Source organism: Rhinichthys klamathensis, unplaced genomic scaffold (genome assembly GCF_029890125.1).
Source record: "Rhinichthys klamathensis goyatoka isolate OS25496 unplaced genomic scaffold, OSU_Roscu_1.1 h1tg000561l_1, whole genome shotgun sequence".
Lineage (NCBI taxonomy): Eukaryota > Metazoa > Chordata > Actinopteri > Cypriniformes > Leuciscidae > Rhinichthys > Rhinichthys klamathensis.
Genome location: NW_026607027.1, coordinates 888,779 through 909,725, shown reverse-complemented (window position 1 = coordinate 909,725; position 20,947 = coordinate 888,779). Strand labels below are relative to the sequence as shown.

At 38.8% G+C, this 20,947-nt stretch overlaps 1 protein-coding gene across 6 annotated transcripts in view; it reads left to right on the top strand.

Moving 5' to 3' along the window:
- Positions 1 to 20,947, top strand: part of LOC130073768 (rho GTPase-activating protein 42) — a 156,984-nt gene that overhangs the window by 34,426 nt on the left and 101,611 nt on the right. For all 6 annotated transcript variants that reach the window (XM_056239368.1, XM_056239367.1, XM_056239371.1 and 3 more), the window contains exons 2-3: positions 4,902 to 4,997; positions 19,724 to 19,785. In XM_056239368.1, the coding sequence (XP_056095343.1) occupies positions 4,902 to 4,997; positions 19,724 to 19,785 (158 nt within the window). The remainder of the gene's footprint in view (positions 1 to 4,901; positions 4,998 to 19,723; positions 19,786 to 20,947) is intronic.

Sequence of the window (20,947 nt, the reverse complement as noted above, 5' to 3'; positions counted from 1 at the left end):
CCAATCACAATACCATGTTACCAGTTCACCTGTTCATTGTAGACTGTTTCAAAATGTTTAACTTGGATATTCTATATTCTCTCTATATATTTTTTTCGCTTTTATTTTGCCTCTGTCCCAACTTATTTGGAGTGTGCTGCATCAAAATCAAAATTTGTTTATATACAAAATACACTTATGTTGGCCAGTAAAAACATTGGAAATCGTTTCTTCATAGTTTAGTCAGTTAAATAAAGGTGCAAGAGAATAACAAACCACGGATTATACTACAAAATGTGGGGTTAGAAAGGTAGCAGATATAGTACAGCCTTGTTAATTCTTTAGGCCAGATAAAGGAAAGAAAACGGTCATAAAAATCTATATTTCAGTGTATATTTCACTGTAGATTTCTAACCTTTATGACAAACATTGACTAACTATTGTAAGTGAAACTTTAAAGGAGTCATGTTCTACACTTCTGTTGCATTTTTCCCTATAGTTACACGGTTCATGTTATAAGATCTTAGCCTGTAACATTGTACTCTGATGTTGTTTGTATGGAGTGTGGGAAAAATCACATCACATCCTGTTGTCCTTTGCTGCACTGTTTTCTTTAGTTAGGAATCATGGCTAATTTATTCATATATAATCTGTAACCTTTGGAATTGAACTCTGGAAGTGGAATGTTCCAGTGTTTACTAAATGTGGGATCGCAGTGTTCTCTGTGTCCTCCCTATAGTGACCTCTGTATGATCTAAACTGCATTATGTATGTTTGATACGTGAGACTCAAAGAGCCAGACATTACAGAAATGTTATTTCTGTCTACTCTTGACCTTCATGTAAGGTCAAAAATTGGGCAGAAAATGAACAAATTACACTTTGCTGAAACTGTATGATGCACACACAAAAAAGAAAATTATTCAGATAAAAACTAAGCAAATCACAAGGAAAAATGGCCACAAATACAACCTTATGTTCACTTTTCTATCCTCTCAGCTTTTTAAGTGTTCAGTGTCAAATGCTATGGATATATTTTATAAGTGAACAATAATGCCCCAAATTACACTTGCATTGAACCTAAAAGCAAAGTACCCACAGGACTGCGAATTATATGGAATGAACTTTCTGATCTTTCTGGAATTACAAGCCTCCGTTGCAGCAGATCAGTGTCAGTCTGTGTCACGATGTGGGTTTGTGTCTTGTCATGTTTAGTGATTCCCTGTCTTGTCCATTAGTTATCCCAGGTGTTTCTTGTTAACCACGCCCCCTTGTTATCCTGTCTAGCTCGTTTGTCCCGGATTATTTAAGCCCTGTGTTTTTGCCCTGTCCTGGTAAGTTGTTGAATGTTTGAAGTTAACGTTAGTTATTCCTGTTTCTGAGTCCTTGTATCCTGTTCCTGTCTGAGTTCGGCACCTATTTAATAAAGCCACACTGCATTTGGATCCAGCCTCTTCTCAGCTTCATCGCATCCCGTTACAGAACAACTCACCACAATATGGATCCAGTCATTGTCAGCAACCAGGCCCTCAGAAGTTTCCTTGCCTCGATATTTCAGGAAGGCCAGTCCATCGAGAGGTACGTGAGGGACTTTATGTCGTGCTGTCGTCTGGGGGCTTTAGACGACCTCGAGCTCATGGACTTGTTTTGGAGCGGGTTGGACGAGGACGTTGCCCAGTTAATGCCGGATGACTGTACCAGCTGGACCCTGGAGGGGTATGTCAACCTGGCCCTCTTCTGGAGCGGTTCATCATTTACTGTGGGCGTGGAGGAGAAGAAGCGGCGAGAGCCTGCAATTCACGTCTGCCCAGCTGAGACCGCGCTCCTCAAGCCCGCGCCTCACGTCTGCTCAGCCGAACCCGCGCTGCACGTCTGCTCCGCCAAACCCACTCTTCGTGTCGGACCCCTCGAGCCCGTATTCCGCACTGGTTCTGTTGAATTTGCTAATCCAGAGACCGCGGCGGAGGTTTCGCCGGCCGAACCGGAGTTTGAACGCGTGCCAGCCGGCGCGAACGAGTCAAGTGCCGCCGAGTCAAGGGAGTCAAGTGCCGAGTCAAGGGAGTCAAGTCCTGAGTCAAGTCCCGAGTCAAGTCCCGAGTCAAGTGCCGAGCCGAATGAATCAAGTGAGTCAAGTGCCAAGTCAAGTGAGTCAAGTCCCGAGTCAAGTGAATCTAGCCCCGAATCAAGTCCCGAGTCAAGTGCCGAGCCGAATGAATCAAGTGAGTCAAGTGCCAAGTCAAGTGAATCAAGTGCCGTGTCAAGTGAATCGAGTGAGTCAAGTGCCAAGTCAAGTGAGTCAAGAGCCGAGTCAAGTGAGTCCAGTGCCGAGACAAGTGAGTCAAGTGCCGAATCTAACCAAGTGAGTGAATCCAGCCAAGTGAAAGATTCAAGCCCAGTGAAGCGCCGTCGCAGAAGGAAGAGGAGGACTCGTTTGGCTCGCCAGGCTCCGGAGGGCGTTCCCAGATGCCTCGCCCTGCCGGCCCCGCCTCTGCGCCTCGCCCTGCCGGCCCCGCCTCTGCGCCTCGCCCTGCCTGCGCCCTTCAAGCTCCGGGAGGGCTTTCCTGAACCCGTGGATTTCCCCAAGTATTTTTTTGGGGGGGGGCAAGGGTCCGGTGAGGAGACCATGAAGGCTGCGCCGCCATGGTCGTCTGCAGGGGCTTCACCTCCATGGCCGCCATCACGTCCTGCTTCGCCCTGCCCGCCATCGCGTCCTGCTCCGCCCTGGTCACCCTCGCTCTGCGGCCCAGGCCCGTCGTGGCTATGTCCTGGTCCCGTTCCCCTGCACGGGCCTGGCCCTCCATCCCTCCCCCAGGATCGCCTTCGCTTTACCTCCCACCTGGATCGTCTTTTGAGCGTCTGGAAGCCGCTCCTTAAGGGGGGGGGGGGGGGGTTATGTCACGATGTGGGTTTGTGTCTTGTCATGTTTAGTGGTTCCTTGTCTTGTCCATTAGTTATCCCAGGTGTTTCTTGTTAACCACGCCCCCTTGTTATCCTGTCTAGCTCGTTTGTCCCGGATTATTTAAGCCCTGTGTTTTTGCCCTGTCCTGGTGAGTTGTTAAATGTTTGAAGTTAACGTTAGTTATTCCTGTTTCTGAGTCCTTGTATCCTGTTCCTGTCTGAGTTCGTCACCTGTTTAATAAAGCCACACTGCATTTGGATCCAGCCTCTTCTCAGCTTCATCGCATCCCGTTACAGTCTGCGTATTAGCGCTGGTCTATGTAATGAGCCTTGCAATGCATCCTTGTGGCCTCTCTTGATAGATGTCAATGAATAATTTATCAAACCAACAGTCAAAAGTGCAAAGTTAGTATTCCTCCCCGCCCCGTTGTGAATCCCTACGTATTGCTCTTTTGGCAAATCTTATGCTCTTAAGCTTGAAAGAGCCATTTTCCAACCCTACGTTCTTCCAAAAATAAGATTTAAGGAGAAAGTAATGAGAAACCCTTTTCAGAGTTTTCTTCGTCAGATAGCTTTTGTTGGTATTTGGTGGAGCAGTCGGGTCTATCACCTCTTTAAGCCATGATGAAATGGCTTTTCTCTGCAGTCTCATTACCTTTTTTGATTGAGTTGCTTAGCGTTTCCTGATCAAGTCCTTTCCGCCCACTCTTCATGACTGAGATGTGCGTTTAGCACGCCAAATGAGAGCTCATTTACTCTCAGCAGGGAGTGAAGATTTTTTTTTTTTTTTTTTTTTTACAGGCTCATAGCTTCATGTTGGATAGAGGATACACCTTTGACTAAAGTGGATCGATTTTAGTTTGATTTAAGCTCAAAGTTAGCTTTTGTGTGTTTTTAAAGTCTTTGAATGTCATGAATTTTTTTTATGCACCATGATAGTTCTGTCAGGGCTGGTTTTACACAGAATGGGTTTTGCTGTTAAAAACGTGAGATGCAGGTCAGTGGAATGAAAAAAGGGCAATGTCTAGAAACGTGTTTTTTAAAAGTCGCACTTCTTTTAACTTGAGCGCTACAAAAGATGCAAGACGCAAGTCAACAGCTAAAGACGTCTTTCTAGCGTGTTTACATCATAAAACAATGGTAGCATTGGATGGAAAAACATATTTTGTGTGAATGGCCCCTTAAAGGGTTAGTTCACCCAAAAATGAAAATTCTGTCAGTAATTACTCAACCTCATGTTGTTCCAACCCCGTAAGACTTTCATTCATCTTCGGAACACAAATTAATGGTTAGGGTTAGGTTTTTGATTATTTTGATTATTTTTTATTAAATCTGAGAGCTGTCTCACTCCTCCATAGGCTTCTATTGTAATTGAAACCTGCCGGCCAAAAAAGTTAGTAAAAACATCGTTAAAATAGTCCAAGTGATTACAGTGGCTCAAACTTAAGTTTATCAAGCAACGAGAATACTTTTTGTGTGCAAAAAACAAACAAAAATAACGACTTTATTCAACCATTCATCTTCTTCTTTGTGGGCCTCGAGTCAGTTCACGTAGAGTAAAGCGCAGCGCTACGTCAGAACATAGGCTCACTATTGGCTGATGCAGGTCATGAGTGTGATGCTGGCCAATAGTGAGCCTATGTTCTGACGTAGCGCTGCGCTTTTACTCTATGTGAACTCACTCTGAGGCCCACAAAGAAGAAGATGAATGGTTGAATAAAGTCGTTATTTTTGTTAGTTTTTTTGCGCACAAAAAGTATTCTCGTCGCTTGATAAACTTAAGGTTGAGCCACTGTAGTGAGATATGAACACTGTTGAGAGATGCACAGACTAAGTTTAGGTAATTCACATATCTTTCTCTCTCTTTAATAATTGCATTAATAACTCCACTTCGCGTCGTGGCCGCATTACCACCGCGGGTGTGCATTATTTTCTAACAATTCAACGGCCCGTCGACAATTATTCCTTACTTCGTTACACTTGCGGAACATTCATGGTAAATAAATCTCTCTTCCTCTGTTTCAGACCTCTCAGCAGCCGTGCAGAAGTTCTCCCAGTCTTTACAGGAGTTCCAGTTTGAGTGCATTGGTGATGCAGAAACGGATGATGAGGTGAACATTGGTAAGTGTGAGGTCAACTGCTGTTTTGAGGTCTGCTACTGCTGATACAGTTTCAATCTTGTAGATGCATGTAGGAATGACAAGGGATATCTCAGCTATTGGATAAAATGCAGAGCAAGTCTCCTGCTTGGGTTCCCCAGACAACCCTCAACGCACACATTGGCAATAGAATCACCATTTTATTACTCGCCAGCCTATATATATATATATATATATATATATATATATATATATATATTTAGACTATACAAACTTAGAGCTCTTTTTTTTTCATTTGTATGTTTGTTTTATTGTATTTGTCCTATTGTTTGTAATTTGCCTATTTGTTATTATTTTTAACTGCTGATGCGGAGAAAAAACAAACTAATCATCAACCCCTAGTTTCAGGTGTTATTGTTTACCTGGATGTTCTTGATGTCAAGTTCTAGGTTGATACAACTATATATTACCAAGTTGAGCAAAGAGCTGTTGGTATTTAATATTGGTATTAGGTTTATTTTTCTTCGTTTACATTGATGTTCATATTACATTGTCAAATTTGAGACATTACTTTTTATGTAATGCTAAAACACTGCTGTTCCTTTCAGAATTTCAGAATACTTTCTTTTCCCAGAAAAAAATGTGAAACGCATACAGTATATTAGTTATATGATCAGACCAGATGCGTTTTTAAATATGTTTAAATACTATTTAAATAGATTTTACACACTTAAGGCATTATTATATCGCATCTGGAATATCGCATTTAACAAGTTATCACATATTGCATTTATATTGCAAATTAAATCAGTTTATCTCTAGCATAACAGCTAAACAAACGGCAATCTAGCATATTTTTTATAATAGAAGTTCTTTAGTAATTATAACTAAAATGTGGCAACCATGCAAGGAAATGTATAAATACATATGTGTTATATTAAATTGAACGTAAATCATAACCGAAAAGTCCATTAACTCGCCTAAGCTATGAACTCAACATCTGAGCGATAAAATGTTCTTCCAGACCCATTAAAGACAATCTGCTTAACCATTCTGAGATCATTTTAATGGAAAGTTCCCCATATGCTCTGAGGAATAGTTTCCTTCCCAATTCCCAAATGTCCTGCACACTGTCCCAGATGGATGGGATTGTCATCTTAATCAAGACCTATCCCTGGAAATTTCATATGGGTTCATTGGAGCATAAAGGGATTTCAATGCTTTTTTTTCCTTCACTCCGGCCTCTTTTACTTTCGGCTATTGAACACAAACTTTTTAAAGTCTTAAACGTGTGAGCAGTCACTGAAGAACTTAGAATTCATCGTTTTGATTAGTAAATGTATTCTTGTATGAAAGCAAGCGTTGGGCATGCTTGAAATCCTGTCCCAATCCAGATTTAGCTCAAGGCAGGTCTTGGTAAGATTGCCTGCCCAGCATGCATAATGTATTGTATTGATTTGCTTACATTCTAGACGAAAAGCTCTCAGCTCAGCCCTTTAAAAGATCAGAGTAACTAATTGTGATTTGTGTCAGAGATTAAGGAGAATGCAGACCGCTCACCCCACGGTGGGCACTGAGCAGATGTGCTGAGAGTTCGTACACCCTGATGGGTTGATCACTCATTCTGTTCTGTCTCTTTTAGCATCCATTCATCTCTTCCTATGCTTTTCTCGTTCCAGCTTTCTCTCCTTATGTGTCATTACTTTGTTTATTATCTTCCTGCACTGCTCTGTGCATTGTGTGCTGGCTTGACACTCAGACCATCTGCATCTAACAGTTGGCTTCCAGTCTTTCCGTACTCTCGATCTCACAAAGCAACCTGTCATTTAGCCTACTACCTTTTCCCCTTCTTTTCCCAGGGAATCTGATGGGAGAAAAGCTAATTAAATGTGTTGAGGTGGGGCAAATCAAGCCTATAGTGGCGTTCATTTTGGCCCCGTCTGGTCGTCAGATAGGAATGTGGTGAATTTTTGCCATTTTCCCCCTATTTGACTGGTTAAAAAGGATGTTGGGCAAGCTGACCATATTGGGAATGTTTTGTAAGGTACCAACACAAAGACATCTTTATGGCTGTTTAGCTAATGAACAGCTTTAATGGACAGAAACATTGATAGGTAGGAAATAATAGGGCTACAGCTATTGATTTACACTTGTAATGTGGCAGAATGATTTTGGTTTACATTCCATGGACAAGTGAATGTGGACAAATCCTGTGACTGCATGTTAATGCAATCTCTTTGACACGAATCTAGCATTTTGTTCACAGTCCATTCAGTGACACTCTGATGAATGCAATACACAGAAATAGCAGGCCAGGCACTTTGCAATATTGCAAGATCCGATCGAATGTTTTTATGCAACTTCCAGGTGTGAAGCTGTGGATGTTTGCTTAACACTGACACAAAACCAGGCTTCATTCGCCCCAAAGGAAAGTATATTTACACTGTGTGAATTGTTCAGACCCTCTTCAGGTAGAGTTGCACCAGCCATTCCAAGTTCTTTCTTAAATTGGAATGTAAAGTCCACACTAGAGGCTTAGTAACAACCATCTATATTATAACTAACTCTCTACTTTATTCGGTTGCACCATTTTTTTGAAGGCAGAACGTACAGTAGCTAGTAGGTCATAAGCTCTCCATAAAGTAAAGCATAGTCACATAATGTGACGTTTACCCTTAATGTGGCCTTCAAATACGTGAGCAGAAGTTGTGTTGAAATGCCTTAAATTTCAGTTTATCCTTTTTTGCCTCACGTAACTACCGGTTTCCATTAAATACGATGTTATTTAATCATGAATAGCATAAATGTTTTTATATCTAAATAACATTCAGAAACTGAATTTGAAACTAAATTAATAAGGATCAATGTAACAAGGTTACTTGTTCAGAAAAGGAGGAGGCGGGAACAGTTGAACGTTCAACATACTTTAATGATAAATAAACAAACACAAAACGAAAGTAACACTCATTAACACTCGCGCCACCGGCCTCGTTCCGTTCCCATGGCTCTCGGCCTCGCACTGCTTGCCACATTACCCTCAAGACTGCGCTCTAACCCCCACCCTTCCGGGCGGCCAGTCACGGCGGCCACAGTACCTGGGGGTAAGGACAAACGAGGCGAGAGAAAAGGAGATGAAAGGCTTAGGAGAAACCGAGATTAGAGTGGGGAGAGAGGAAAAGAAAAAACATCTCGGGCCGGTTCCCAAAACGCACTACCATTTATCCTCCACCAGCTGGGCGACCTCCTCTGTGATGCCTGGCGGTGGTGCTGGATAGCCTCTTACTCCTCCGACTGATTATAATTAATTCTGTCAATCGGTTAAAAAAATAACTCAATTAATCACACATTTTTTCTGCGATTAATCGCAATTAAACACTTATGTTTTTATAGGTTTATATTTAGTTTATATATTTTATAATGTAATAATTTTACAGTTAATCTCCAAATTAATGTAGAGACAACATAAAGACAGAATATTGTAAATACTTGTTTAATGTCATCTGTATAAAGATCTGATACTAATACAGCTATTGATGTCTGGATAAAAATGATCCCCCCTCCAATTGTAAACATTAATTATAGCCATTCAATATTACAGTGTTTTGAAATCTATCAAGTTTTTTACATTTATTAGACTACAAAAAAATAACAACTTTTAATTTAAGTGAACTTCAAATAATCCTCACATAAATCCATGATAAATGTCATATTAAACTGTACCCTTCCTGTCTAACAGGTAGGACATATACAGAAATTGAATAAAGTTATCAAACAGTCTGCACTGCATAAATTATAAATTAAATATAGACTAATCCTTATTAAAGCTACAAAAGTTATTTAGTCAAGAGTAGTGAGTGATTTTCTCTATTCCCCTTGTTCTATGATTAACTTTACTGACAGAAAGCTTTATTGGCTGCTGTCCCTTTGAAACCAGCAGCTGCTGACTGAGACGTGGATCTCACACGCGCCTCATTCTCTCACAACACTTTACGTTCATTTAAGACTTTATTTAACTCATTTAACCCTTTGATGCGCAAGCTATGGATACCCCTTCTAATGCACAACATGGGTCTAAAAAGACCCGTATTCATTTCCTATGTTATTTCATGTATGGCTCGGCATTTTTTTGTTTCACCTTTTGAAATCACTTTATTTGAGCATTATATATTTCATGATCTATGATTTATGAATATTCAAAATATCTTGTTTTCAATTATCACAAATTCATATTTTAATATTTCCTAGGTTTTGAGCAAATACATCAAGTTTATACACATGGGTCTAAAATGACCCATCTATGCAAGCGTGATAAAACAAAAGAATAAATAACTTTTTGTTAAAATAACCATTGTCACAGTTGTTTAGATCAACACATTTACTGTAACACTTGAAATATGTTTATTGGCCACTTTGTCACGTATAACACACATATAACCGATAACACTGAAATTGAACTGTAGTGTAGTGCAACTGTAGGGGGGGATCTCCCCACCACCAATGTGCAGCATCCACCCGGATGATGCGACAGCAGCCATAGTGCACCAGAACGCCACCACACGGGACGGCTTATGTGACCGATAGCATTGATTTATGACCACAAATAAAAATTAATATGGATGTACTGCCCGGGGTAGGTTTCTGCCCAACAGCGCCAATATATATATATATATATATAACTTTCTATTGCAACTTTTATTTTGTTGACCTATCTAACATTAGATAAAATAAAATATGTCGACTGCAAGCTAGCTAATAGTATTGGACATGTTTCTCTTTTGCACTAGTAATGGATTTCAAGGTCAAGGTAACCTTAGCCTAAACGTTCAAATTTTAGGCTATATCTAGATGTCTTTCACAAAATATCAAATATTTTCTGTGACAAAAAATGTATTAAATAAAACTTACATGCATGAAATATACAAAAGCAGCCGTGTTGAATTGTGAAATGTGTGGCAGGTGAATAGTTTTCTGCAGTAAATATATTTATACTATTTATAAATATCAAAGGTTCCTATATGGGTCATTTTTGACCCATGTGTGTAAAACTGATGTAGAAATACAAAAACCGTGTTTGTTTATAAAGTAAGAAAGGGAAAATAAAAATAATGATTTGTGGAAATCAAAAACAAGATATTTAATGAATACCTGGATTAATAAATGATCAAATATATTTATTTCAAATATTCAGCAAAGAAACATGAATACGGGTCTTTTTAGACCCATGTTGCGCATTAGAAGGGTAGTGAAACAAAAACGATTTTTATTCGAAATGTAAGAAAGGAAAAATTTTAATTAGGATTTGTAATGATCTAAAACAAGTTAATTGAGGAATACCTGGAATACTGAATGATGAAATTAATTTCTTGCAAAGATATAGAAAATGAAAACTCAGTCGGGTCTATTTAGACCCATGTTGTGCATCAAAGGGTTAAGACTGCTCTTACAGTATGTTATAAGGATACTCAAAAAAACTGACATTTTGGCATAATTGTGTGTGTTATTGTTTGTTCAAGCGCGAAAGAGAACTGTATTCTGGCGCGCTGTCTGTGCGCACGATACTGGCACACGTTTTTCTGTGTCGTGTGTGCGTCGGGACATTCACAGACATCGCGGTCTCTTTTGTCTTGTCGTGCTTGAATGGTTTAAAATCATTTGCAGGAATATTAGAGTGGGATTATATAATGTAACGCTAGCCAAAGGATGACAAAATTAACGGATGCTGCGTTCATTGCGTTAAATATTTTAACGCGTTAAACTGGACAAAAATTAAACGCATGCGTTAACGTTGACAGCCATAATTATAACCCATTATAATCCGTGATGCTGTCTACACTAGATGCGGCACTATGCGACATGACAAATTCCCGACATAAAACTGATGCCCCGTTTTATTTATAACATACTTCAAGCACTCGCACTCCTTCTGACTGGATTTGCAATGATCGCTTTGCCGCTGTGTAGACAGCCTCAAACTGTTGCAGAGCAACGCGACAGCCGTCACGTCCGGTGTTGACATGGTGTAACATGAAGCATTTCATTCAACCAAGTTTTGAAGCAAGAATTCCACTTTCACAGTATTCTTTTTTTTAAAGATCATACCCAGTAATATAGCAGACTTTTAGCAGCCATCCGCTATGGCATCGATCATTGAAGACCCCATATCAGTTGACCACTAGAAAGTTCTCATCTATCACTCTTCATGGAAAGTTTTCAAAGTGTCTTGTATTTCTGTTGTGATCCCATAGTGTCCCATCCCTAAAAGGGTAAGATTACTCTTACTGAAGAAAAATGTAATTGTCTTGTGGAATCAATCTGGTCATCGATGAAAGTGAGCTTATGGAGTGACTTGACCGGACCCCTCGTGTGCTGTGGGACCAGAATCTTGATGTAGCTGAGCTGCAATCTACTTTGAAGCTCCAACCAGTCTGCGTTGCATCAGCAGTCTGTCTGGGAGTACAGACAGGGTCACCTGACCTCCTATCGATTTCATTCCATGACTTCCTGCTGTGACATTCACAATCCACACCAGTTATCCTGAAATCAATCTCACTGAAAGATTGATGTAGCTATAGAAATATTAATTGTCCTAAAAGTACAAGACTTTTTCACTTCAACCGCGATGAGCTGATGACTTTTGCCGGCCATACTTTCTTTCTTTCTTTTTTACTTTCCTCTTTTTTATCTTTGATTCTCTCTCTTTCCCATTGTCTCGCATAACAGAGCTGTTAAGCTGTTAAGTAGTGATGTCAATTTGTAGACCAACCCAGAAGGAGATCTAAACCTTTAATAGTGCAACCATCAAGTAGAAATTTTTATTTTTTGAATCATTATTTTTTTTCAACAATGTTTTGAAACATATTTTTCAAGATATGTGTTTTTTTTTTTTTTTTTTTTTTTTTTTTTTTTACAAATTCACAAATATCAATATTAAGCTTTTGGGGAGCCGCACATCACAATGATATTGTATAACCTGAACTAACCATGTCATAAAGTATGCTGTGTGTGTATGTATGTATGTATGTATGTATATATAAATATATATATACTCTCTAAAAAAATGCTGGGTTGTTTTAACCCAATTTTGGGTCAAATATGGACAAACTCAAACATTGGGTTAAAAATGTAACCCAATGGCTGGGTTTGTCCATATTTGACCCAAAATTGGGTTAAAACAACCCACCATTTTTTAGAGTGTATATAGACACAGTCAGATTAGATTGACATCAAACATTTTGATGACTCATCTTGTACTACACAGATTTTTGTCCAATCAAATGCTCTCTGGATTAATGCCCTGCCCCCATTTTCCCCTGACTAGCAAGTAGCCTAGCTTAAAAAAAAAACTAAAAAACAAAACTAAAAATTATATATATATATATATATATATATATATATATATATATATATATATATATATATATATATATATATATCGTTTCGATAGGTCCTGCCTAAACTTCCTGTTTCATAGGAAATATTGCAATAAAGAACAATATCAAGGACTTTTAAAACTTTCTTTTTTTTTAAGCAGTGTGGTGTGCGACTGGTCTTAATTTATGGATAATGCATTTGGGGTTTCTAAATGAGAGGGCGATTCCATGTCTGCCTCTCTCATCAGTCCTTCTCAAATGAATGTATGTCAGATCTCTTTTGTCCTGAGCCAAAAGCCCATTTCACAGAATGACTCATCACTTTTGTCATTCTCCCCATTAACCTGTGAATGATACATATGCTCTAACCCCTTTTAGCTGCTATATTCTGCCTTAAGTACCTCATATAGTTCAATAGAGACATTTATCCACAGCCTCTCCCCTTACCTTCCACATCAAATCTTTCTCACTCTCTCCCACTCATTTTCTGTTCTCTTCTTCCTATCTTTTCACATTCAGTTTCTTACTCTCTCTACTTCTGATAAATAAATGCACAGTCACTTTCGTTTTGCTAAAATGTCTAACATGCACATTTGGTTTTATTTACAGCTAATTATACAACAAATTTATTTGACAAATTGTATGTTTATATAACTTTTTACACTTATTTATTAATCATTAAATCATCCATATATCATCTAATCATCAGTTCATATGTATATAAATATGCACTGATCTATCGGCCAAAAATTGCATGATTATATCCTGTCAATCAAAAGGGGGCAGAAAAACGTGTTCAGGCTGCAACTCATACTGTGTTAAGTTTAGGGCTAGTTGAGTTGAGTTTAACGCGACAATAACACATTCCCCCAGTTTCACAGACAAGGCTTAAGCCTAGCCCCAGGCTAAATGCCATGTTTGAACTGTTTTATCTGAAGGCAACTTGTTTTGTCTCAAGATGCACCCCAGTAATGTTTGTTTTTCTAAGGCATGGTTATAAAAGCTACTTAAATCTCCTAATTAGACTAAGGCCTAATCCTGGCTTAATCTAAGCCTTGTCTGTGAAACCAGGCCATTAATTAACATTAACGGGCAATTAAATAGTGACGTTAAAGCGAGCTTTATTTAACATGATGAATCACCCGTTGTTCAAGCAAGAGTTACCAGGTTTGCAGTTTTTCCCTATACATCAAACATTATTTGCTCGCCTCCCATCCAATAATCGCAAAGAGCTTTTCAAATTACGTACACAATGCACTCAATGAGATCCAAACCCCATCTCTGCCATAATAATTAATAAAGGCTGGTTTCTAAAGTACTTCTTCCTGCATTAATGTTCATGGGTAGCCTAAATGGGTTCCATTCAGACCTTAACATTAAGTCTTTTACTGTTATATGTCAACAAAATTCTACAAGACATTTTCACCTGCTATATACCCAATGTTTAGATCTGTTTGGGTATTTATGCAAATTAGCACATATGTAATTAGATTATGCACCATTTGTCTATGTTAACAAACAATTGCAAAAAAACTTGTAATACATTTTTTGTTTGTCTTGATGCAAGTAATCAACTCAGTGATTTTCATGATGATATCTAAAGGTTAAAATTTTTACCCTTTTTGACGTGAGAAAAAGAATGAATAGGCGTATGAATGGGATATATTTAAGTCTTTTTCTAAACTTTCCCCTACTGGGATTCTTCGGGGCTTTTTTTTCCTTACTCAGGACATATTTAGGCTACAAAATCAGTTGAGTTTGCTTCTGTTGCAATTTGTTCAAGGTTGACCCCCATTATGGTATAAAATGACTGGACTATAACGTTAACCAACTATTTGGCCGGCTCGCAAGGCCAAACAAGTGTGCTTGTTGCCTGTTGTTTTGTTTCCGGTCTAGCTAGATCCACTTGCGCTTTCAAAACGTCCTCGCGTGGCGCAAGCCATTGAAATGAATTGATTTAATAGCGCTGCGCATGGCGCATCCTGTTGCAAAAGCAGGTGAAAAAAAATACAAAGTTTGCTAGGCCAAAAAGACCGTTAATCGCACGATAAAAAAAATGAACGCCGTTAATAACGCGTTTAACTGACAGCCCTAATATATATATATATATATATATATATATATATATATATATACTATTGACCTATATATTGAATTTTAAAAAAAAAACTAGATATACAGTAGCTAGAAAAATTATATTGCCCAGCCCTAATATTGAGTGTGTTGTGTGCATGGCTGGCAGTAATGTGTGTTTTTTTTAGTCTTTTGGGAGATGGTAGTCTTTCGTTCAGCTGTGGCTGCTAAAAGCCAGGAAGCGTGAATGGAAACAAATAGAGTGGACAGGCTATCTGGGCCGATGGTTTGATAATTGTGTTTATAGAGTTGGCAGGCTGAAGTTGACCAAGTGTCCAAGCACAAACGGAGGTAAAATCCATCCAGGGGAGACAGCAGCTGTCTCTCATCCACATCTTGTTTAAATGAAACGATGGAGCCATCAGTGGCACGCAAACGCTGTTCTGAGAATTCACAAGCTGCCGTTGTGCCACAGCAAGAGGCCGAGGGTAGTGCCAACTCTGGATGAGGTGGCGGGTATTATTTTGAAGGATGCGTATGTCTTAGTGAAGCACTACATGCAATGGTCTTGGAATTCAAGCTCAAAAACAGTTCACAAAAAAATACATTTCTATCATATATATTCTCAAGGGGTCAATGTTTTGGCTGTTTATGACGCTACCGGAACAGAAAGCACCATAAAAGGGCTACAACTAATGATTATTTGAATAATTTAAGCATTTAAGATATAGTATAATTATAATATAATATAAAAAAATATTATTTACAAAATTGTTGTTGTATGAATGTATTGAATGTATCTATGTTGGCTATGTGCAATGATGTGCAAAAACGGGTCCTTTTCTATTATGCTTCGTCTGTTTGATGCGCATGCGTGTCACATTCACTGAAGTCAGAACATTGCTGTCAATATGAGCTTTTATTCAAAATGGAAATACTCACTTGACCTTGTAACATTTACAAATGTAAGCTATTCACTAGTGGTCGTTTTTCTCTTTGGCTGATGTGTTGGAAGCAGGATTTTTATTTTGACAGCTCTGAGAACGCCAGCGCCTGACCACACAGGTTCTCCATCTTCATTAGTCTCTGTTTAACACGTTATTAGATAGAACTTTTAAACAAAGTAAGTTGTATACGAAAAATTATTAATTTGTTTACTACTAGTAATACTATAATTAGTAATAGGCAAACACTATAATACTTTCTCATTTACTGTCATTTATAAACTAATTTAGGAATATCTAATAAACACAAACTTTAAACCCATGATTTCAATTTCTGCATATTCAGTTGCCCACTAGTCATATTCATGCCATTTTCACCGTGTGTTGTATGTAAAATTAGTTTCACCTTTGTCTTTATTTAAAAAAATATGATTCCCAGCACACACAAACTTAACAGATTACTGAGTGCACTGTTGGTAGCAGTGTTTACTTCCTCTTTATTCATATATTATTTGATAATTTCAAACAGATAAGGGCTGAGGCAAAGAGAGAAATCCGAGGGGACAGGCAGAGAATCCAGAAAACCAGGATACAAACACACTCAGTCATTCCCTGCGAAGTCTTGTATGTGTCTCACTGCATTTCTGAGCGTGTTTGTATCCTGTTTCACTCGTCTCCTGGTCTTCTTGATTCTCTGCCTGTCCCCTCGGATTTCTCTCTTTGCCTCAGCCCTTATCTGTTATTGTTTGGATTGTTTGTTTGTGTTATGACCCTTGCCTGGATTTGGATTACGATTGTGGATAACCCTTTAAATAAATACTGCATTTGGATCCTCAACCTTTGTGTCTCAGAGCAGTTCTTGATCATTTATAAGCCACATAAATCCTAATGAGCCTTTAATTGCCTATATATAACACACAGCCTAATCAGCGCTCAAGCGTGCGCATTAAGATTGCTGCAGCGCACCGGCAAAAGTAATGATTATGAATGTTTCGTGAAAAAACAGCAAGGAGACTGTCTGAACTTTTTAATGATGTATTAGCTTGATATAAGACCAAAAATGATGGAGTATTTTAAGTTAAAGGGTTAGTTCACCCAAAAATGAAAATTAAGTCATTAATTACTCACCCCCATGCTGTACCAACCCCGTAAGACCTTCGTTCGTCTTCGGAACACAAATGAAGATATTTATGATTAAATCTGAGAGGTTTATCACTGCTACATGGGCTCCCTAAGGGAACGAAACTTGACGGCCCAGAAAGTCATTAAAGAAAATGTTTAAATATTCCATGTCGCAACAGTGGCTCAACTATAAGTTTATCAGGTGACGAGAATACTTTTTGTGCGAAAAAACAAACAAAAATAACGACTTTATTCGACTATTCCTTTTCTTCCTTGTAGGCCTGAAACGAGACTTCAAGAGATTTCCACGACGCTTGCGCGAGAATTGCCATCTCCTTCAACTACTTCAGTTAAGTTCTCGCGCGTGCGCGTCGTGGAAATCTCTTGAAGTCTCGTTTCAGGCCTACAAGGAAGAAAAAGGAATAGTCGAATAAAGTCGTTATTTTTTTAGGGATGCACGATATAGGATTTTGGCCGATATTCGATATGCCGATATTTTCAGACTAATTTTGCCCGATGCCGATACCGATATATTTGTGTGTGTTTTTTAAGTGCAAAAAAAGCTTATTAAAGCTTCTATTAAAGTTCTCAGTCAAGAGCAGTGAGTGATTTCCTCTTTGTGTTTTGTTGTTTTATTAACATTAACGAGATAGTTCTCCCCAAAATTTAAATTGTCATCATTTACTCTCTCAAGTTTCTTTCTTCTGTTGAAATTATAAAAGTTATTTGGAAGAATGTGGCTAACCAAACAGTTGCTGTACTTCAGTGACTTCCATAGTAGATTTAAGCACAAGAAAGAAATGAATACAGGTTTGGAACAACATTACAGTGAGTAAATAATGACAGAATTTTTATTTCTGGGTGCAGTATCTCTTTAAGGACAAGCGGCAGCATATTATTACTGTCTCTTTAAGAACTGCACGCGACGCGTCTAATATACACGCATTTGACAAGCAGATTTTCTCTGTTTGCTTTCACTTTAGACATAACCAACTTTGTTTATGTAAACCGTGTGTGTATTTGACAGTATCAGCGCAATAAGACTCGAAAGATTAGTCCAGTATGCAGACTCTGTGACAGGCTTTTAGTTCCTGTGAGCGTCGTGTGTAACGCGCTCAGAAAAGTGGATGTTAGAACAGCGCATCAGCACGTGAATGATATGTTTACCTAGCAAGACTTTGACGCACATGCAAATAATGAACTTTTGTGAATTGCGGTGTCCCGTGACCGTGAGTGTAACTCTACCTCTGCGTTTACATGTGATGTGATGTGAATGTACGTCGCGTTGTACAGTATGTTGAGATGAAGGCGCCAGAATTGAACTGATAGAATGCACGATACTATGATTTTTCTTCAAAAGCAGATCGTGGAGACATTTTAATCGTCCACGATCAAAAACCGTGAGACGCACACCCCTAGTTGGAAGTTTAAGTTGCTGGCGCTCATGCTTCGTTCGCGTCACGTGCGCATAGGAAACACGCCACCCTATCGGCAAGGCTCATCGGCAGAAATATTCATATCGGCCGATGCCGATGATGGTCATTTTAAGCTTTTATCGGCCGATACCGATGTTGTCCCGATATCATCGTGCATCCCTATTATTTTTGTTTGTTTTTTCGCACAAAAAGTATTCTCGTCGCTTGATAAACTTATAGTTGAGCCACTGTTGCGACATGGAATATTTAAACATTTTCTTTATTGACTCTCTGGGCCGTCAAGTTTCGTTCCCTTAGGGAGCCCATGTAGCAGTGATAAACCTCTCAGATCTTCATTTGTGTTCCGAAGACGAACGAAGGTCTTACGGGGTTGGTACAGCATGGGGGTGAGTAATTCATGACTTAATTTTCATTTTTGGGTGAACTAACCCTTTAAATGCAAGTGATCGCGCCGGCGCCTCCATGTCATGCAGTAAACGTGTTATATGCTACTTCAGCTTCCACACTCCACATAAAAACTTGGATAGCAGCACACATTTATCTAGGTTAGAGCGAGCAGCCATGTAAAGTTGCTACTACTTACATAGGCGAATGTTTGGATTTCTTGCCCGACATACTGTAATTACCACAAGGACCCGCCGTTAAAAATCTGTCCCTCACGACTGCGTGACGACTGTTATTACATGGCTTCGCGTCAAGGTCCTGATCACCCTGTCGGGGTTTATTCTGCGATAACAACCGGTTGGTTGTTTATACCTTCATACACTCATATCTTTTTTTCATGCTAACCAAAAATGCAAACATCCATTGGTTGAACTTTTTCATTTCACTTGAGTGTATGGTACATGTTATGTATGTGCAAATTAAGATCAAGGTTACACAGCGGCTTAGTTATCTATTTAAGAAAAAAAAAAAAAAATCATAATACACTAATTGTAGGCCCAGTATCTCTGGTATAATCTCTCACTTAATGTGGTCGGTTAAGTGCTTGCTTTGCTCAAGCACTTAGTGGGGATTGTGGGAATTAAATTAATTTCCAGGTCACAGGTCACTTCTACCTGGGATTGAACTACCTTCAATGTAGCGGCTCCCCTTGGGTCAAGGTTTTGCTTGTTAGACGCTGCTGGTAGATGCCGGACATCAAATTCTCGATTGACAGCCATTCATTGATAGCGTTATATTCTGATTGAATAAATCTTTTTGAAAGCAACATTCAAATTGTTAATATTTCAGTATATTATAGTAAATATTTTACCAGTCTGATCTTTTTTTTTCTTCTTTTTTTCTTGGAGACACTTAAAGCGTGAAATTGTCATTATGTCATTGTCCCGCAGCTCCAGATTGATTAGTCACGTGGCATTCATCGCTGATGTCAGATGACATGAAATGTAAAATTTTAATTTTAATTTCGCTTTAAGCTTTAGTACCTGAAACCTATCAGCAGCGTCTAAAAGCCTATAAGTGCTCGGTTAGTTGTGGATAAATTAATGAACACTTCTCTTTCATACCTTTTAGGTGACCAGAAGTGGAGGAAGGTCTTTTTTTTAACTGTTCCATAATGATTTAAATTCATAGTAAAATCGTCATTGTTCATTCTGCATTCTTATTAAATGCTAATTCATTTATATAGGCTAAGTAGCTGTGACAATAAACCAATGCTAACAGCATTTACTTAACTCCATTTCTATTGACTCACATGAATCAATAGAAAGTTTTTGAATCATGAAAGTTTTTATTATTATAGAAGTCTGAACTTTAACCAGCGAATGCAAATGGATTAATAACTCTGTTTTTCTCCTGCAGCTCAGTCCTTCAAAGAGTTTTCCCAGCTGCTAAACACCATGGAAGAGGAGAGAAGGCGCCTGGTAAGTAATGAGTATGCATACTATAAATACCTTTATGGTTGAAACCTACTCTCCTGCGGGACTCAACGCAACTGAGTGCAGTGCGGGACAAGAATTGATGGGCAAGTGCGGGTGCTGGCGGTAAGACTGTCGTGTGTGCAGGTTGTGGAAGCATACAATGATTTGCTTAGCCTTCCACTGCCTGCTGCTGCTTTTGATTGCTTTTAGAGGGAAAAGCTACCCATAACTACAGGTCTAGGATCAGTTGTCTCTGTAATAATAGCATAACAGGCGAAACAGATTTGGCAATCGATCCAGTGCATATCTTTGTTTGTGCTCTGGAGAATGTCAAATGTTTCTATTCACAATGTGTTTTTGCAGCGTTGAGTTGACAAAGCCTGAGTTGACAAAGTTGATATACTAACAAAACCTGATTGGGTTTGTTTGGTTTTGTCAAATTGAAAACAATCCTGTAACCCAGAGTTTGTTCATAGCTAGCTTCATGGTACATGCCCCTGGTTTGAGTGAGATCCAGAAGAGACGGTATGGTTAATTTGACGTGTGTGATCACTTGTCACATCTCGCAAGTGACATCCGACGGATATCACTTACTATTCCAGTAATATGATGTACGTTTCTGGGAATTTGAACCCTTATACAGTAGTTTGACACCAAAGGTTCAAGGTCAAGCCCTAGGGCCTTATTGACTTTCTAAATGTTGAAACACTTCCTGCAATATGCAGCCTCATTTATTTATAAAGCCTTATAACATAACCAAAAAAGACGTGAGAATAATCCAAAAGACTTAATAGCTCACTAAAATGCGACCTTAATGATGTGTGTGGTTATCACACAGTTACCAGCTGCTCTTTTAAACCTTTAAATTTTTAACTACATGGCATGAATAATACATCAGGGATGCACACAGTCTGTAACTACATTGGGTTACAGACAAATACTAAATCAAGCCATCCGTTTTTTTTTTTATTAGTCATGATGTCATGATGCCACCTCTCATTTTACACATTATGCTGCCTCTTAGGATACCTAGTTTTGACAATTCTAATGGTGCATTCACATTAGTGACATTTCAGTGGAATTTTGCAGGCAAAAATGTCCATCGTCTACTGTCAGTAGTGTAGCGATGTATGAAGCACAGCTCACACAGAAGTCACTTTCAAAC